Source organism: Cyrtonyx montezumae, unplaced genomic scaffold, assembly GCF_038088225.1.
Source record: "Cyrtonyx montezumae isolate F1298 unplaced genomic scaffold, pur_monq_1.0 scaffold_10, whole genome shotgun sequence".
In the NCBI taxonomy this organism is placed as follows: domain Eukaryota; kingdom Metazoa; phylum Chordata; class Aves; order Galliformes; family Odontophoridae; genus Cyrtonyx; species Cyrtonyx montezumae.
The window spans coordinates 28,293,269-28,312,433 of NW_027071826.1; the positions used below are offsets into that span (position 1 = coordinate 28,293,269).

At 40.8% G+C, this 19,165-nt stretch overlaps 1 protein-coding gene across 3 annotated transcripts in view; it reads left to right on the plus strand.

Annotated features, from left to right (window-relative positions):
* Window positions 1-1,982: 1,982 nt before the first annotated feature.
* Window positions 1,983-19,165, plus strand: part of SCG5 (secretogranin V) — a 28,229-nt gene continuing 11,046 nt past the window's right edge. Inside the window, exons 1-3 of one of the 3 annotated variants that reach the window (XM_065754353.1) lie at window positions 1,983-2,419; window positions 3,283-3,524; window positions 16,754-16,903. In XM_065754353.1, coding sequence (XP_065610425.1) covers window positions 2,262-2,419; window positions 3,283-3,524; window positions 16,754-16,903 — 550 coding nt within the window. In that variant the 5' untranslated portion in view covers window positions 1,983-2,261. Of the gene's footprint in view, window positions 2,420-2,555; window positions 2,576-3,282; window positions 3,525-16,753; window positions 16,904-19,165 lie in introns of those variants that run through there. The other 2 variants (XM_065754336.1, XM_065754344.1) reach the window with 2 other exon arrangements.

Consider the following 19,165-nt stretch of genomic DNA (forward strand, 5'->3'; position numbering starts at 1 on the left):
TACAAGGTATAGGACTTGTACAAAACACTTTGGGGTTTATATTGAGGGTTTTTTTAACTTACGCTTCCTTTATAACTGCTAGTCCATTCATTCAAATTGATTTGATTTTTATTTTAGTGTTTTTAGAAACGTTTGCAGTTGTTGTTTGTTTACCTCAGCTTCTAAAGACATGCAGCATGTCCCGGAACAATTTCTGCAGCATTTAGACTAAATACCAGTTACCACCAGACCTAACAGACGTGGGAAAGACATGTCTTGGTGCTGGGTCTTGTTGATTTTTCTTTACTTCCTAGTTACAAATGTACTGTAGCACAGTTTTGATATTTAAGGTGGACCTATTACCAACTCTACTTTTGGGAAATGACCTTTATTTCTTTTGGAGTAAGTATTCAGGTGTAGAAAAGCCTCAATTTCATCAGGTGATGCATTCTGCAATATGTACTAAGTATCTTCAGTTGCAGGCAGTGAAATGTTTTACTATGAGAAGACAGTCTTAACTTATTTCTAGAGCAATAGAGTAGTGTGAACTAGATGGTGTGGAAGACTTTAGATGTTGATGATGTTGCAAGGGGGATGATTGTATGAAGCCATAGTGCGTCAGAAGTTGATTTGCACAGGCAATTGTTTACATCTTTTGAAATAACTGTTTGTCATCGGTTGTAAAATTATTTAAGAGTAAACACTTCAAGCTGTTTGTTAGCTTTCTGTATGTGCAAATTGTTGGCAAAATGCAAGAGCTGAAAGCACTGGATACTTTTGCTTTTAATAAAACCTCTGGTTTTGTTCCTTCTTTGAGCCCATTCTTCTATAGTGACTTAGAAGTTTAGCTTGTGTTATCATATACACAAAGACTGCAAGCAGCAGTGAGTAAATCTGAAAGTGTTGACATCAGAAATAGTTCTATTCTGGCTCTCGAAGAGGAGTGTTGGCAATTTTCATTACTAGCAAAAGCACAGTATAAAACAGTTCAGTAAGGCTAGGCTTTTAAAGTGAGCTATTATTGACAGGACTGGTTCTGCTTCCTTTCTGGGTCCTACTTTTTTCCCTTATTTGGGGTGGATATCAGAGCAGGTGTCCATAGTAGGAATTATTCTAGATTCTGTTTTAAGCTGTCATGCAAAAAGAGTGGGAAGAATGTGGTTTGTGAATATATATTGCTGCCTTTAATCATTACTTTCTCTCTTAAATGTTGAAAGATGATCTTTTGTAATGTGAAGACACAGCAGATCTTTGCAGAAGTCCACCAGTTGCAACCCAATTGCTACTGATCTGCTTCTCGTGCTTTCTGAAGCTTTAAGCTGAGTCACCTGGAAAGCAAGGTGTTACAATCCAAATTCCCATTGTTTTCTTTTGTCATTAGTTCAGGCTCTTATGGTGGATAGTTGGGGTGAATTGCTAACTCAGCTGGCAGCTGAATGTCTTCACTTTCTGGTAATGGATTTGAGACCCAAAGCAAACAAGCAGGTTCACTTCCAGAAGTTAGCAGACTAAGGAGGCTTTAAAATAGGTGAGGCGTTACCTGGAAGAGGAAAAAAAAGTGAATTGTTTTTGATCACAAACTAGCAGACTTAAATCCTGGATAATTTGGTTTGGGAGTGACAAACCAACCCTTAACATCCAACAAACACCGTCAGAGGAAGTGCTAAGCTTTGATTTTAGTTAGAGGTTGCACAGAAGTTAGTAGAAAAGGAGCAGAGACCAGGAAATGAACATGAGCCGCTCGCTGAAAGTAGTCCCTGCCATCTTTTGTGTTCTGTGAAGCATCGAGTCTGGGGCTTTCTGTAGATGTTGCCATTCTAAAATGGAAGGCGTGGAATCCACAGCAGCGGTTGCATTACACAGAACCATTAGAGATGATCATTTTGTGTGCTACGAAGTACGGACTTCAGGTACTGACAGATCTGTTTACAGTCTTTTCTGCTGCCAGCAGCTCGAGCTGTTTGCAGATTTGCTCATCCTGCAGCCCTTTACCTGCAAGCGCTGGGAGCTGCTTGCCGTGCCGTTACGTAATGCCTCCAGCCCGCAGTTCAGCTGCGGAGCATCCTATTCTGGAACAAAAATCCCGGCGAGAAAACGAACGCAGCGCTGGAAACAAGAGATGACATCGTCGAAACGGCGTCAATTGACCAAAAATAAACTGAAAGCCGTCGGAGCGTAGCATTCGGCGCGTTGCATCGGGCCTCCGGAACACCCGTGTGACAAACCCACGCGGTGCGCGGCAGCACCAGGTGCCCGGGGGGGGCCGGGGCTGCGCACGGAGGATGCGCGGCCGCGGAGCCGCTGCACCCGCAGAGCCGCGCCGGGAGCGGGACGGAGGTGAGTGCGGCACGGCGCGGTTCGGGGCCGGGGGCTGCCCGGCTTCCTCCGGCTGCTGCCGGCAGCGGCGGGAGGTGCTGCCCTCCGCCTCCTCGCGCGCAGAAAGCGGCGAACGGTGGTACGGGCTGTGCGAGGCTGCCTCCTGCAGAGGCTGGCGGGGGATGTGCTGGAGCCGCGCAGGAGAGAGGGGAATATTGCCGGCGCTGTTTTTTCAGCCATTTTTGCCTCGAAGTCGTTGCAGGGTTCCTGGCGAGGGCCGGTGGAACGTCCTGACGTCTGGTGTGGGGAAATCAGGCAGCCAAAGGGGGGCCGAGGGGGTCTTTGGTTAGGAGATTGGAGATAGGCATCGTGATGGGAAAATGAGCATTCGGAAATAAATGCTCTGGGTGAAATTCAACCCGAGACAATAGTGGTTAGTTTAATTTTGATTTTGTGTCTAATTAAACCGTGCGCTGTAGCTGCTTAGTGAAAGGCACTCAGGGGAACCAAATGAACCCTCTGCTTCAGGTGGGAACGTGATGTAGGTGAAGCAGGCAGCCTCCTGTCTTACAGCAGAGATAAAGCCACGACGTGCGTTATTCTGCTGCTCTCAGTGCTTGTTTTTTTGGGCAGCGCAAGTGTACAGCTTGGGAAGCATCTCCCGTCCGAAGAAGGCTTTGCACTGAGCTCAGGGGTTTATAAAACGGCATAACAAACGCGTGGGGGAGGGGAAACTGATTTTCATTAAACGAAGCAGTGGATCCATTTTGTTTGCAGCGACTGCTTAATGAGCACTGCAGGGAAACACAGAGCAGCAGACTGATTTGGTCAACTCGCTGTTTGGTGGTTTTTTTTCTGAAGGGAAGAAGCTCTTCTCTCTTTTCTGGCCCCCACAGATTCTTCAGCTGATCCTAAAAGCATGTAGTATTAAGAGTAGAGTTATTTCCACTTCATTTTCACTACTGTTTCTAATCAGATCCATTTATTTTTTCCCGGGCTGCAGTTGGCTACCAGGATGGCAAGCACCCTGCTATGTACCACGACATTCCTGCTGGTGTTTGGGTTGGCCTCGGCTTACAGCCACAGCGCAAGGACACCAGACAGGGTCTCTGAAGCCGACATTCAGAGGCTGCTCCATGGGGTGATGGAGCAGCTGGGCATTGCCCGGCCCCGCGTGGAGTACCCAGCACACCAGGCCATGAACCTGGTGGGCCCACAGAGCATTGAAGGTAGCTGGTTTCTTCTGCTTATGATGAATTTGGTATGCTTTGGAAACAATTACCACTTTGCAGATGTATCTGTGCAGAATATCTTGAGCATAAAATCACAGACTTCTTCATCCTGTTGTTGTCTGATGTCTGCCTTCAAATCAGCCATCTTTAACCTTTCCTAAAGAAATGACTTGGGCTGAAGAGGCAGTGGTTTTCTATCTATAAGCTTTGTGGAAAAAAACAACTTTGTTATACTGGAAATATTTGGCCTCTCATACCTCATAATGACACAGGTTGTAAAATTCTTCCTTAGTATTGAATATAACTGTATCACATACATATTTAACACGAAACAAATGTAAGCTGCAGGCCCCAAATCTCATGGATTTTTAGAAAACTATGTAGACTAGACCAAACATTTGCGATGTCATGCAAGGTAAATGTAGAAACCTTACTGAGGGGGATCTGAAATTCTCCAGGGGTCTGTACGGCATCAGGGGAGGCACCAACAAGGTGGTGCACTGTGGGGTGGGGAAGGGCACAGCTGCCCTTTTCCCTGCAGTGCAACAGTAGCACCTCAAGACTCTGTTGCTGTGATGATTGCAACAGGATCAGGCTCACTGTTTTGTCCAGTGCTTCTGGTCTCACTTTGTGAAGTTTCCTTGGAATCAGCCTTTTCTAACTATGCAAGCCACCTAAAATATCTGGCTCAAATGTTAGGGTATTAGGGTGATGTTGCAAAATGCATTGCTATTTGAATTGTAACGAGCTGGCCCTTACTTTGGGATTATAGTAAAAGGTTGAAGGTACGCAGCTCAGAATATTGTTGTTAATGTGTGAACATCCAAACAGCAGGATATCTCAGCCCTTCTCTCTCTTGACATGAAGCCACTTTTACAAAATGTAGTTGCTTTGAAGTTCATAGAAAGTCTGTATCCATTATTTATTTTGCATTCAGGTCTAATGACTGTCCTTGCAGAAGAGAGAAAATTGCCCTAATGAAGGCTGAGGAGAAGTTTAAACCTGAAAATGCATTTCTACACTATAGTTGCAGACCTAAAGGAACTTTCTTCTCTGTCTGCTTTTCTGCAGATTTAAATGAGCAAAAGAGAGTAGGATAAAGAGTAATATTTGTCTGTGGTATTTCCTCCTTTATAAATGCAAATATGTAGAGAAACAGACTGGTAGTTTTCACAATTTTGGGTCAATTTCTGGTAAACTTCTGGCAAATTTCCTCTCCATCTCTCTCTTTTCCCCCTGTCCTTTTCACTTCAGAAGCATAAGAAATAGAAAAACTCAGGAGTCAGGTTTTACATATATATATATATAAAAAGAAAAATCAGAACAGATACATAAATCCAACCCTCATGTGGAGCAATTCTCTTCATCAGTTCTTCTGCTATGAGTTTTTCAGATAGCAGCCACTTGCCCTTTTGTTGGTTTCTTGTCTCGGTTTGAGAGAGTTACAGAGCTATCTACTAAAACAACAGATTAGAAGTTGAAGAAAAAAAAAAAAACACTTCTGAATATTTCAAAAGTGTTAATTCCTGTTACAAACTTAACATGGTCTTCTGCCATTATACATGATAATTTCTTATCTTTTTTTTTTTTTAAATGGTATATACAATTCAGTAAATATTCACTGTGATTTTCTTTCTAAATATAGACTTCGTATTATTAAACAACTGATTAAAAAAAAAAAACCCTAGAATTTTGTTCTCCACTGGTAATTTTAAGCATTACCATATTAAAGACCTCAGAGTTAACAACACTCTATTTTATCCTCTTTGTATATTTAATTTTGCATAATTTCAGTGAAAACTGCACAGTAGGGTGTACTTTTCGATGTCTACTTTGGAAACAGAACTGCTGGCATGGTGTGGTGAAAACCAAAATAGTTTGGTTTTGCAAGAGATGCACAATAGTCGCACAGTGGTATGTGTGTGAAAAGCTGTTTTTGTGTCCCATCTGCCCACCATTAAAGCCATGAAACTGATACTCACTTGTGCATCAGGTGTCTTGTGACCATCACACAAGGACTGGAATGGAGCAGTGGCTCATGATGCTGCATGTGGGGTTGTGATGTGGAAGCCAAGAAACCTGTGCCTGTAGTGCTCATATTGGCTGGCAGTGGTATTGTCTGGTTGACAGACAGAGGGTCTGTGACTAATATTCCCAGAAGTACATGTAGGAACTGTACATGATTTAAGGTTGAGCTACAGAAGAGATAGCTACATATGGTTTTAGATGGCATCAGTTCATGTTTTTAGGGGTTTGCATGTAGGCTTTTCCTAATACAGTAGCATGATCACCACTGGCTAATGCATGCAGGTACTTTTAAAAACCGAAAGAAAGGATTAATACTAAGGAGGAGGAAATCTAAGAGGTAAGGAAAGGAAGAAAGGTAAGGGCAGAAGTTCTAAAGATTGGACAAAAGAAGTCAGTGAAAGTTTTCTCTTTAGTTTGAATTGGAGAGGCAAGGACTGGAATATGTCATAGCAAAATAGGATTTTCATAGAGAACATAATCAGTAGCAAAATGGTAATTCACTAACTGCCCTCATGAGATGCTGTCTTCGCTGGGAATTTTTGCCTGAAAGTAGTGGAACTGGGTATGAAAGTGGTATTATCTGAGAGAAATTCTGAGCTGCCCAGAGTGTTGACGTCCGTCCATTTTTCAGACTGCAGTTTGCAGTGACCAGTGTGGACAGTTAAAGCTTGGCTCATCTCATGCTGGTGTCATCACCATCAGCCCACAGATTGTTCTGGAGTGCATCTGTTTCTCATTTTGACCAGATCTTGCACCTCAGGAAAAAAAAAAAAAGACAAACAAAGTTTACCACTCACGATTTAATAAATTTATTGTGTTATTGCAGAAAATTGTTCTGAACATGTTTTTCTTAGCAAAATATTTTTTGTCAGAAATTGCACCACCAATCTAGTGTAGACCCACAGCTGTGTTGATAAGTGTGCATGCCATCAACGTCAGCAAAGCCAGGATTCCAAAAGATTTCCAAAAGGCCAACATTTCACCAATTACGTGTGTACTCTTGCAAACGAGGTGCTGTCAAGAAAAAATAAGTTGTGTAGCTTTGGAATTTGGAAACAAATTTAAGCTGCCATAATATAGACAAGTTAACATGCTAACTGCCTTATTATAATGAAATGTTTGTAAAGTTTTGAATGATTATCTTCATAACTTTTTCCAGCTGAATAAGATCTTAATTTCATCCATAAAAATGCTATTGCTGTTAGTTCATAAACAGGTTTCCTAATTATGCCCACTTTCCATTTCTGGTATCTACATTTTTTTTTTCAGTGTTAATCATCATATTCTGACCTAAAACCACTAGAAAATGGTGTTTCAAGGAGCTATACATGGTCATTTTTTCCCCCTAAAAAAGTTTGGGGCTAACTTGGCAGTAGTCAGGGCAGTCATAAACTTGCCATGCACCAAGGACAGTTAAAAGATGGATATGTTTCAGAAAATGTAATTATCTATGTCTTCTCTTTCCCGAATGATCAGTTTTCTTCCTGATGGACAAAACCAAACCCAACAACCAAAATGAACAAACAAACAAACAAAAAAGCAGCAATATAAAACTTGTTAATTAAAAAGAGAATTTACTGTCTTTTCTTATATTGACATCTATAAATACATAGAATAGTAGAATTGTGTGAATTTGAAGGGACCCTTAAAGGTCCTCTAGTCCAACCTCCCTGCAATGAATAGGGACACCCACAGCTAGATCAGATTGCTCAAAGCCCCATCCAGCTTGACACTGAATGTCTCCAGTGAATGTCTACTTTCTTTTTCGTTTTTCATTTGTCCGTTTACCTGTTATCTCAGCTCAGTATGCTGAAATGGCTGAAATGGGAGTAGAGTCTAGCAGATGCCTGACAGAGTGTTTAAACTACCAAGAAATACTGTGAACCACCCAAATTTGGTGACCACTGTGCAGATTTGCTTTCTGAACATGCTCCAGTTCCTAAACACAGCAACCGCATGCTAGCTACTTTCACTTCAATAGTAATTCTCTCTGTTACTTTATGTTGTTAGAAAGAAGGATGGCAGAGACTAAGCAGTGCTGCATAAAGAAGGGGAAATATCCCAAATCTAGAAAATAAAACTGTGTAACTAAAGAGTAACTGTTTCTGCGGTTACTATTTTAGTTTATTACTAAAGCGCTGAATGAGTAATTCTATGCTATATTCAGATTTCCTATTGAGAATAATGGGGCTGCATCTCCGTTAACATTGAAGAGTAAAATAGATGCCTTCAGCATTTCAAAAACTGAAGCTTTTTTCTGCCAGGCAGGGGTTTATGAAGCAGGAGACCACGTTGTTTTGTTTTGCTTTCTTTTCTTATGTGCATATAAATGTTGCCAATATGTAGTTTTTCGGGGGGAAGAAGGGATAGAGAGCTGAACCTGTGCGTGACTCTGATGTCAGGGCTCTGACAGCAGCAGAGCATTAACCTCTCGCTTAAACACACGGGGGCACCAGGAGTCCAGCTCGGGCAGTTTGTAGCACTTTGAAATGGTAAGAGAAATCTTTTAGTTTTGCAAATATTGTCTCCTTACACTTTTGTTTCCTCTCTGTTGATTTTTTGTTGTTGGTTGTTTCGGTTTTATTTCTTAGAAACATGAAGTGCAAAAGAGTCACGATGCCATAAACCTCAATGCAAACATTCAATAATGTCTCTTAAATCCTGGTCTTTTGTAGGAATATGAAAATACGATGTCTCTTTGGGAACACACAGAGATTTTTACTCTCCTGCAGAGACTGCATATAGCAACTGAGAAAAGGAAGGCTTTTGTTTAGTTATTTCTTAGGGAAATCTACACGTTTTCTGTTTCAGAAAAAAAGTGGAGTTAGTGCTTGCCTGTTTGAGATGTGAAACTCTAAGAACCATTACCTTAATATTTTTACTAAGAACTGATAGTTCAGACGCTGTACAAACAGCACTCTGCATGAAATATGCTTTCTGAAAAATCATGCAGAATACTCATAGATGTTAATTACATCTATTTAGTTTACATTTTCCTGATAAGAAAATGAAGAGGGACATTGCTTCCTTGCCTTGCTATCTGCCCTGTAATGCACCTACAAGACTGCCACTTGCTTCCCAGGAGGATGCTGCGATATTCTCACTAGAGAGCTGCTCAAATATTTGCTGGTATAGCACTTAAAGAAACGAATGCAGGAATGACTGAACACCACTCAGTCGCTTTTCAGCTGATGCGTGCTGTGCTTGTACTGCAATACATTTGTGTTTCCTTGGGTGATGGGTACCAATATCCACAGTGACATGGGAACACCCTATCTGAGGGTCACATTATGGCTGCATCCTCCGTGCTCCGTTTGCACCCCCATTCCAGCAGCCAGGGTAGCAGTGCCATCACTGGTCTGGCCCTGTGCCACTGCACTGTGTCAGACCTCCCACAGCCAGCTGGCTGCTTCAGGGCCATTTTGCGGTGTCAGTTTGGTGTAAAGGGACCACACAATAGCTTGGGATTGTTGTATCTGTTCTATAGAGAAAGTCCTGCTGCAGTTCAACATAAAGTTATGTTCACAGTGGGTCTTCTTATGCTGAAGCACACAAGAGCTTCATTGAACACTGTGTTATTGGTCTGACATTAAACAAACAATATTGATTCCCTACATCTCTCCACGAGTCCATGCCTTAAAGGTTTTCTTGCTGTTTTCAAATAACTGAAATAAGCCAGCAAATATCATTTCAAAATTTAATATAGACGCCTTGGATTTGTATCATAAAGTGAAAATGGCAAAGCTTTTTTCTATACTAATTTGTACAGGCTTTCTGAAAATACTTATAATTTTTTTTTTTGCGTTTTACTCCCAGAATTATGATGTCAAATATTTCTGGCTATAAGATATCAGGCAATAGTGCACACCCTATGAGAAGCAGCATAGAATGCTAATCCTGCATTTAAAAGTTAGGAGCCAAATGACAGTGGTGCTTTAAAGTGGGTTTTCTTAATCTGAGCAAATGATGTGACAGGGTTCTATGAAGAAACTGCATGTGAAATGAATTATAGCTGAAAAATCCATAAACAGGAGAAAAACGAGGTAGGATGATTTATGTGTTCTTTTCTTTTTTTTTTTAAGAGTTTGAAAGTGTGGCCCACAGTATCATGGTGACAGGAGGGAGTGTGGGTGTCACTATCCATCTCTGTTCTGGATAACAAAAAGATAAAGAGACCTCAGCTCTCAGAACCTCATGCTGACTTTGTAACCTGCTGCTGTGTAGTAGAGTTCTACTGTGGGTCACAAAGTCATCTTCAGAAGGTAATTCCAAAGGACAAAGCAGGCTGAGATGGGATCCTTTGGAGGAAGGCAGATGGAAGGTCTGTGGGGATTAAGGTAGATTTCATGTACTTTAAGATAATTAATCAATTTGAATGGGATTTGACAAATGCTTGTACACAAAATTATGTATTTTACATGTGAATAGGAGGAGATTAGCTGATAAGAGAAAGTAGAAATCTGAGGAGATGAAAAATGATAGCTTCTGTGTTATCTGATGCTATGCAGTACTGTTTTCTTCTGTTGGCAGATGGTATGCAGAAATACAACATGAGATTGTGAAATCTTATGTATCAATGAAAAATGCCCAGAAGTGTTTAAAAGCCTGTCAGTGAAGATTAGCCAAATTATGATGAGTTCTTGTATACTAGTATTTTTCCCTGCTTGTCTTTCACATGCATGAAACAAGTCGTTGGGTGCTTTTATTAGGATTTATACCTTTTTGTAATTGTTCTCACATCATGTGCATTTCCCCTGCTCCCATCTGGATTTTAAATTAACTTGCAATAAGAAAAGATTCCTTTATTTATTTAGTTCTATGAAAAGATATTATAAACTTCTGGACAAAGAGGAGATTCTTGCTTTTCTTGGTTGTGGTGCAGTGTGCAGCAGATAGGATCTCTGGCACGCTCCAGGGGTTTCCAAAACTATTCTCCTTGTGCTTCCCGTTGTGTATGCTTTCAGCAGTGCCCTCACAGCTGCTTAGGGAATGAATGAGGGGCGGAATGTTCCCAGCCACCAGGCAGGAGGTTGAAAGAAGCCAATTCCTCCCCTTGGGAAGCTGAGTGCAGCAGGTTGCCTGGCCTGAATCCCTATCACAGTGCTGGAGAGCAGCATTCAGCCTGCTTCTACCTCTGGCACCTCCATTTGGTGCCAGTGCTGAGGTAGGTTGGACTTCTAGACTTCTCACAGAGCCAGCATGAGTACCAGTAAATAATGTGCTCCAGTCTTTGTTTGGCACAACTGCATTCATACGAAAGACATAGTTCCCCACACCTCATGAGATAAAGTAGGCCACCTGCTTCCTCTCTGTTTCATAAAGCCACATGCTACTCACAAGGTTCTTAGCATGATCATGCTATGCCAGGTGTAGGTGCGTGCTGCTTCCTGGACACGCTTCTCCATGGCCCTGCTGATGATGCACAGAAGCTGGAAGCCAGTGTGGCTACGGCTGTCTGTTGCTGCAGGTTGCACTTCATATAGATGGGAGCTTATCTACACGGTAAAGTGAAAAAGCTTTCTGCTCAGGGTGCGGGGCAAATTAATATTGCCATTACGGGACTGTTCAGCCAAAGGAGACGTAAGATTGCTTTTGTGCTCTGTCAACAAGTGAGCTGCTGGATATTTGTATTGTCTTTGCAATTTGAATAATGACTAATAATGGCATATAAGCTACTGTTAGAAATTCTTTGTGAGAGGGACATGGGCGTCGCTTGGTCGCAGCTATTTCACAATGAAAGGATTTCATATATTAAATATTTGTACTGTTTGTAATTAAAATATGGGATAAAAGTGAATAATTCACTGGAAATTGAGATCAGTAATTGTGTGGTGTGTGTACTTAAAGCTTTAGAAAAGATGTTGAAAAAATGTGTCCCTTTTCAGAGAGAAGAAAAAAAAATCATCTTTATAGTTTTACGAAACTTGGTGCCATTAGGGAGAGAAGCTGATTCTGGAATCCAGGATACTTGCGTGAGTGCAGTTGTAGTTTTCTTGGGTTTCCCCAGGCATACTCCTCACTGAGTAGGGAAGCTGGCTAGGCTTGTGTTTTTCCATTCTTGGTTCTCCTGTATGAGCATTTTTTCCTGTTCTTTTATTTAGCAGCTTCTTTGAAATAGAGAAAGTGTGATCATTTATAATTTCTTCTTTTCTTCTCATTTCCTGACCTTAATCAGTTTCAGCAACAGAGTAGAAATCTCCTGGATGAAGCTACCTGAAAATGAAGGGGGAAAATAGCACTGGGATTTTAAGCTTTCAGTGATGTTTGGAAAGGATAAGGAAGATGAAAATGCATTACTTGCTTTATTTTATTTACTTATTTATTTATTTGCTTTTGGGATATTTTTGGATAGTTTGAATAAGATTAGATGGTGAGGAGCAGATAAAAAAGAAAAGAAAGGAAAAAGGAAAAAGAAGTCAGTGGCTGGTGTCCAAATTTAAGATGCAAGGGCATCAGAGAGCATGCTGGCAAACTTACTTTTGATCTGGTATTAGACATCCATTTTGAATGACACAGTGACACAAGGAAGGTAGATAGAGCAGAGTTAGTGATGTCAGAAGTGCGGGATGGAATGGAGAGCTAACAAGGAAAAGGAGCTAAGCTATCTCTGCATCAGAGTGGATTCACTGGAAAAGGTTTTGAAGATTTTTACCAATGATAAGAACTAATATTCAAGATTAGCAAAATATTTTGGACAGTAGCAAAGATAGTACTGTATCTCTGTTTAACAGCTGTTAAATTTCACTAATTAACTCACAGCTGGGAAATAACAAACCTGGGATACCCTCTGCTGGAGGAGTTCTTGGTGAGGTCAGTTTGCCTTGCACACCTTGCAAAATGCAAGGCACTTGCAAATGGCTGCCAGAGGAGTCTCCCCATGTGAAGAATTTCACTCCATTATCACATCTTCTTGTCTATCATTTCCTGAACTCACACCATCACCATATGAGGAAAAATGGCAAAAATGTGGGGTGCATCAGACAGGTTCTGGTACACTTCGTCTCCTGATAGCAAAGGCTTCACACAGGGGTATAAAGTATGGCAGTCCTCCCTTCCAGCTCACAGTTCTTGGAGCTTGTGTAGATCGAGATGGAAAGAGGACCACTTCTCACTTGGGAGAACACTTCCCTGTGCATCTGGGGAGGGCTTGGCTACTTCAGGAATCTGCTCCTGAATGGATGTTTAAGAGAAAAAAAGTGAAAAATAGGCCTCTGGGCAAAAATCTGCTAATTTGGGACCTGGGATTTGTTTACTCGCAACTGACACTCAATCTGTTCTGTTTTGTTTTCCTACACTGATTGGCCAAACCGCCTTTCTGCATTTGTAAATGGGGTAACCTTACCAGTGATGCAGGAAACTGTTCTAGTCAGATGGAAGCAAGCCCCATTATTTCTCTTGAAATATTCTATAACCATTTTACATTTTTTGAAAACCCATTCTCTGGCTTTGTTAAAATGGCTCTTTCAGAGAGCAGTGCTGGCTGTTTGTATTCAATGCAAAGGATTGCTTCTGAGAGCAGATTTGCTTCAGTTGTGTTTTGTGCCACTAATAGAGGTAGCAGCAACCAGAACTTCAGCTTTTCAATCAGACCCGTTTCATCAGGGAAACTATTTAATACTTGGCAGGAGATTGCTTACTCCTTTCCTTTTCCCCCTTCCTTCTTTCTCCTTCCCCTCTTTTTTTTTCTTTTTCCTTTTATCCTTCCAAAAACACAGTGGTTGTGTTGTCCTTCCATACATATGGGCAGTATTGTTGCTACAGAGAAATGAGCTTAAAATGCATGCACTTGAGATTTTCAGTCATTCCAAGTATCCTCAATGGAGATGACAGTGACAGTTGGTGAGATAATCAAAGAGTTCTCCAGAATTCCATGAGGGCAGGGCGGCATCGATCCATTTCTTCTTCTTCACTCTGCAACAGTTCACAACCGATACCAGAAGATGGCTACGTGTATGCATATGTTTTAAATGAAATTCAAAGCTGAGATAAGACAATATAAACCTCAGTCCAAAAGATCTAAACTTCTAGATTATCCTATAGGGAACTGAAATCAGCACATGCTTACAGAGACAACCCAAGCATAAAAGGGAACGGATTGTTTTTTTGTTTGTTTGTTTGTTTTCGCATTAATATGAGGTGCACAAAAGCTATTTCAAATGAGATGTAAGCAGAGATGGGAAGAACATAGGTCTTTCCAGCCTGCTCTTTCTCATTACAGGAGTGTTCTCTGTATGATTCCTCTGGGTTTCTCTAGTCTGGTTTCAAGCAGTTCAACAATGGTGACTCTCATGCTGTACTTGGACGAGGAATTACAAAAAGTTCCTCAATATTTAGTCTCCTTGTCTTTTTCCTTCAGTCTCTGCTTCAAGGTTTGGTCCCGGTTCAAGAGAGCCATCTAGTGCTATTTTTTACATGGCAGTGTATATGTTTGTATTACTATGTTTTGACTTGGTAGCTGCCGTGTATTTAATCCTGATATGTTTCTTCAGATCAGTAACATCACAATACCCAAACTAATGCAGCTTGTGAATTACCGTACATAATACTCCCATTTGGTATATTCATGGCATTTCATTTTTATTACTGCAGTCTTGTCTGAGTGTGCTATTTATCACAGTTAATAAGGAATGAACTTCACTAACGCTATTAAATCACTCAAGTGTGCTAAATTATGGCACTAGAGCAGGTGCTATTTTCTGCAGTTCTCTCAGAAAGAAAGGAAGAACCCTTAAATGATCCTGAACATTTATACCTAAAGGAAACAATCCTTTATATTAATATAAAAAGATTGTTTTGCACTCAGTCAAAGGGATTCTTGGCAGTTGGTTTAAACTTGCATGTATATATAGCACACTGGAGCCTGCTAAGTACCTCTGTTTTCTTTATGGATGGAGCTTTGGTGCCAAGAGGTCTGCACCACATGCAAGGGTAGATATGCTTGCATCTGATGGATTGTCCCACAGTGAACCACATTGTATACAGGATGTTCAAACACGTATTGATTATGCGGTTCTCTCGTTTACAGCAGAATCATAATCTGATGCTTTTAAGTACAGATATGCAATCAATCGTCATGCAAAGGAGCTCAGCACAAAAGAAAAAATTTATGCTATACTCCACATGTTTGAGTGACATTAGATTACATGTATGTTATATGATTTTTTTAAAGCGTAACCATAGCATTACTGTGAGTCTATACGGTTCTTACAAGCACCATCTTTGTGCTGATTATAAACTGTAAATGTATAATGAAGTTATAACTTGTATAACTATTTTCTGGTTTTGGTGCCAGGTCTCATGGTCAGCTGCAAGGGAAAACCTCATATAACACAGCTGCAAAAGTTTTAATGGGACTGTGTCTATGACTGTTACATCTGTGTAAAACTTACTTTCAATATTGCATTACAGCATAAGAAACTTGTATTTAAAGGGGAAAAAATAGGAAAATAAAATTGAAATACTTATGTGTATATACCAACTGGTACTATAATGCCAACTTCCAATTGGTTATTTGCGATCTCCAAACAACTTGACAGAACTAATACTTCTTATTGTAGAAAAGGAAGTGAAATTTCTTAAGACTACTTGAAGTTATCAATTTGTGAAAGGCAGTGTGTTAGCGTAGAATGCTTAGCTGCATATAGAATGCAGTTTCTGATGGTAGTATTTATTTGTGACTCACGGCAGGATTGCTTGAGTTCTTCTGGAGGAGACTGCATTTTCAGAAGCTATGTTCTTACCTTTTGGATCTATAAAAATTATATATATTGAAAAGAAGACTATACGGTGATCAGCCAGTGATAATGCTACTTAACCAATTTTATCTGCATTCGCTCTTTAACTCACATTATCCTATCATTCAAATTCCTTTTCTTCTCATTTGTTGTTAGTGGAGTCTATCAGGGGGCTGCATGTTGCTATCCTTCCATCTCCAGGGCTGTACAACGTGTTGCTCTGCCATCACACAACTGTCTTGGTGTTCAATAACTGCATTAGCTGCTGCTGCAGCGTGTGGTGTCTGGTTTACAGCAGGGTGAAAGCTCATACTTGAAACTAAGTTTTCATTTGTCTAAAATTCAAAAGAATGCCGTACAATAGCATTTAGAAAACTCCTCAAGCAGCTGGGCTTCAGCACTTAGATGCATTTGACCAGTAATGTGTGCACAGACCACAAGCTTGAGCACACACATAATTGTAGAAAGGAATAAAGAGAGATTAGACCGACCTTGGTTCCCAAAGCTCTCATGGAAGTCAGAGTGGAGAAGCGTTGGCTGTACACAGGAAAAAAAAGAGCTGCAGCCTGCTTTGCCTTCTCTGTTCTCAGTAGCTGCATTGGTAACACAGTAACCTCAGTAACACATTGGTTGTGTTGTGTCTGCACAGGAGCAGGCAGCACCTCTCCTTGCCCTGCCCTATGGGGTTACAGAGACCTGCTGCACTGCCACAGCACAGCCATTGCTGCAGTGACCTTGTCACAGTGCCGCAGGGCAAATATAAAAGCATGAATCTAGAACTCACCTGTTAAGAAAAAGTGCAAAACCAATGAATGTGATGTTTTGTACCAAAATGACTGCAATGTGGGTGTGTGTGCACAGGAATTCCAGTAACAGGTTGGATGCTCTATCACCAGGAAACTCAAATTTTCACTCAATAAATGTTTCAGTGTTAAAATATTTTTTCTGGACATATGTAACCAAATTTGGTACAGTATTCTAGATCCACTCCCATGACTGAATTTATTAAGGCATTTCTAGGCTGTATTTACTAAAGTATTTCTAGGCTGCACACATGGGATCATTCCTTTTTTACAGTGTCATTAATTTGGAACAATGCTGTCTGACTGTATCTTCTTCGATTACTGGTTGCTGCACTGAACCATAACATCTTCAGTGAGTGAGGATGATTGTGAAGTAAACATTTTAATTTCCGTTAATGTCTCATTTTCCTTTTCCTTTGCATTTACATAGATATAACTTACATAATCAAAAAATTGAGAAAACGAGGTTTATAGTATGTGGCTGACTTTGTTTCCTAGCTTCAATTTTCATTACCAAAGTCATCTGATTTAAATCACAGGCAATGTTTCAAAGACTGAGTTTTGAATCTTAAACTAGGATCTGTCTCTATAAAAACTATTTTTATATCAATCATATACTTTTCATTTTGTGAAAAGAAGGTGTACAAATCTTCTCTTGTAGGTGGTGCACACGAGGGTCTCCAGCACCTGGGTCCTTACGGCAATATCCCAAACATCGTGGCTGAACTGACAGGAGATAATATACCAAAGGATTTCAGTGAAGATCAAGGATATCCTGACCCACCAAACCCCTGTCCTGTTGGGAAAACAGGTAATTCTGCCATGGCCTTCACTTCTGTACAAGCTGTGCTGCTGGGCTTTCTAGTGATATACTGAGCAGCACGGTGCTTATCACCAGTGAGTGTTTCCTTTCATTCTGTATGCCAGGAGAAGACTAGTAAAGCAATCAGGTGTTCTAGACAAGATTTCTTTTAATACGTGCACCGCCTGTACTTATGTATGACTGCTAGAAAAGGTGTGGGGAAGGAAGCCTGCTTGAAGTTGGAGCAGAAGATGGCGAGATTTATAATAGCATCTTGTTCCTAAGGGAGTTCATTTTTAGGCTGGATCCTGAAAAAAGTTATCGTTCTGTACAGATGAGGTTTACCCTTATTTTAGAGACTTTCATTGTGCCAAGAGGAATGAAACTGTCTGCCCTGATCTCCAACCCAGACCATGAGTCAATATTTAAGATACTTTGGCTCCCTTCCACGTGGCTTTATGGCTCACTGAGGGTGCATCTGCGCCAAGATTCAGAGTGCTGTGTGGCCGTACCCCAACTCATTACCAGTGAGCAAGTTGCACAGAGCAGCTGGGGAAGGCAAACATGGTGTAGTTCCTGGGACACCCATAGGTCCCTGTTGTACCTTGGGGCTGGGTGCATCCTCAGTGGCTCGTGCTCGGGGACCTCTAAACAGTACTTTGTGTGCATGATATAGACATATGCTAAGGAAATGGATCTTTTTCCTGTTATTTGAGCCAAGGAATGACTTCCAGTACTGAAAGTAGTAGTAAAACACCCATTGGCTGCTTTGGAAGCTGGAACTGGGAATGGGAATGAGCACTTCTTTTTTGTCTCTCATTTTTTATTTGTGAGCTAAGAGATCCTTTCAAAATCTTTTCTGTTTAGTCTTCATTTATGTTCCTTGGATAATGCAAAACAGTTGGCTGTATTTTTATTTAAAATGTTCTAACTAGCTTAGAATTGATTAAAAAAAAAAAAAGTCATGGGAAGTTTTGCAAACAGTTTTTACATTTCATTGAAAAATATTAGAAAAATCAAATAGCCCTCCCCACTGACTTCTATTACAGTCCATTTGGTGATGATGACTGTCTCTCTTCTGAAAGAACATCTTATTTTCTGTTTGCTCAATGTAGCTACTGTCTGACAAGTTGCAAATGATGATATTTAGGTATTCTCACACACAGTAACATGCTTTGTAGATAAAGAAGAATGATTTTGCTTGCCCATCCAATTTGTGTTAGTGATCAGATTAAAAAAAAAATAAAATACAGCTTCTGGAGAAATAACTTGAGTATCCCTTCAGTTTTTCTGCCTTAGGTGAAATAAATGTTTTTGGTCAGAGCAATACGGTCAGACATGAGCACAGGAGGAAATCCTCGAGAAGAGCTGCCTGCACAGATAGATAAATGCTGCCACAGGTACACTGTGGGTGAAGATAGCATCTGCTAGGATTAGAGTAAAATGTTTTTCAGAGCCTTAAATGGAAATTCAAGTGGTGACAGTTAAAACTGTATTATGCATACAAATTACCGGAGGCCTTCCTCAATCAGGTCTGTGGATTTGCCTAATGGAAAACAATTTTTCCAGTCACTGTCTACATATGCACATTCCACAGCAGGAATACATAAGCCTCAAGCACTTGAGCTTGAAGACTTTTTGATTAGCAGTCACAGAGGGCAGACACACATCCAGCTGCTCTTTGGGTAGAAAACACAAGGGCATAGACACCGTGAGGAGATAATCCATGTTTCTGTTGCCACCATGAGTTAACCCTCTCCCTTGTGAGACTGAGATAATTTTTAAGAAGCTACTAAAGTATAATGGCTTCTGGGTTTGTTAGCCTTCATGGTTACTTTTGCCCTTGTTTCTTCCTGGTGATGTATTTTTTTCTTCCTAAGGAGAAAAGAGAGAGAGGAGAATCTGTTGAACTTAGAATAAACCTTAGTTGATTGCAGTAATTCATTTTTAAGTCAAGTCTTGTCTGTTTCCCACACACAAGGGAAAAGCAGTCCCCCTGCAATTTTTTTTTTTTAATGAAATGATGGGATCCTCTAGAATGCCCGTGCCTGCAGATGCAGCAGTTTGTCTGCCCCACATCATGCCCTGGGTGCTGGGTTCTGCTTGGATATGGCTGGGAGTGGCTGGGGCTGCAAGCGCTCCATGCTGGCGGTGGGGAGGGAGCGCCATCAGCAGGCTCTGAACAAAAAACTGGTCTGACCTCAAGTTCCTGAAACATTGTTTAAAGATTGCTGCTTTTGGTAAATAGATCTTAATTAAAATTAAAAGGTT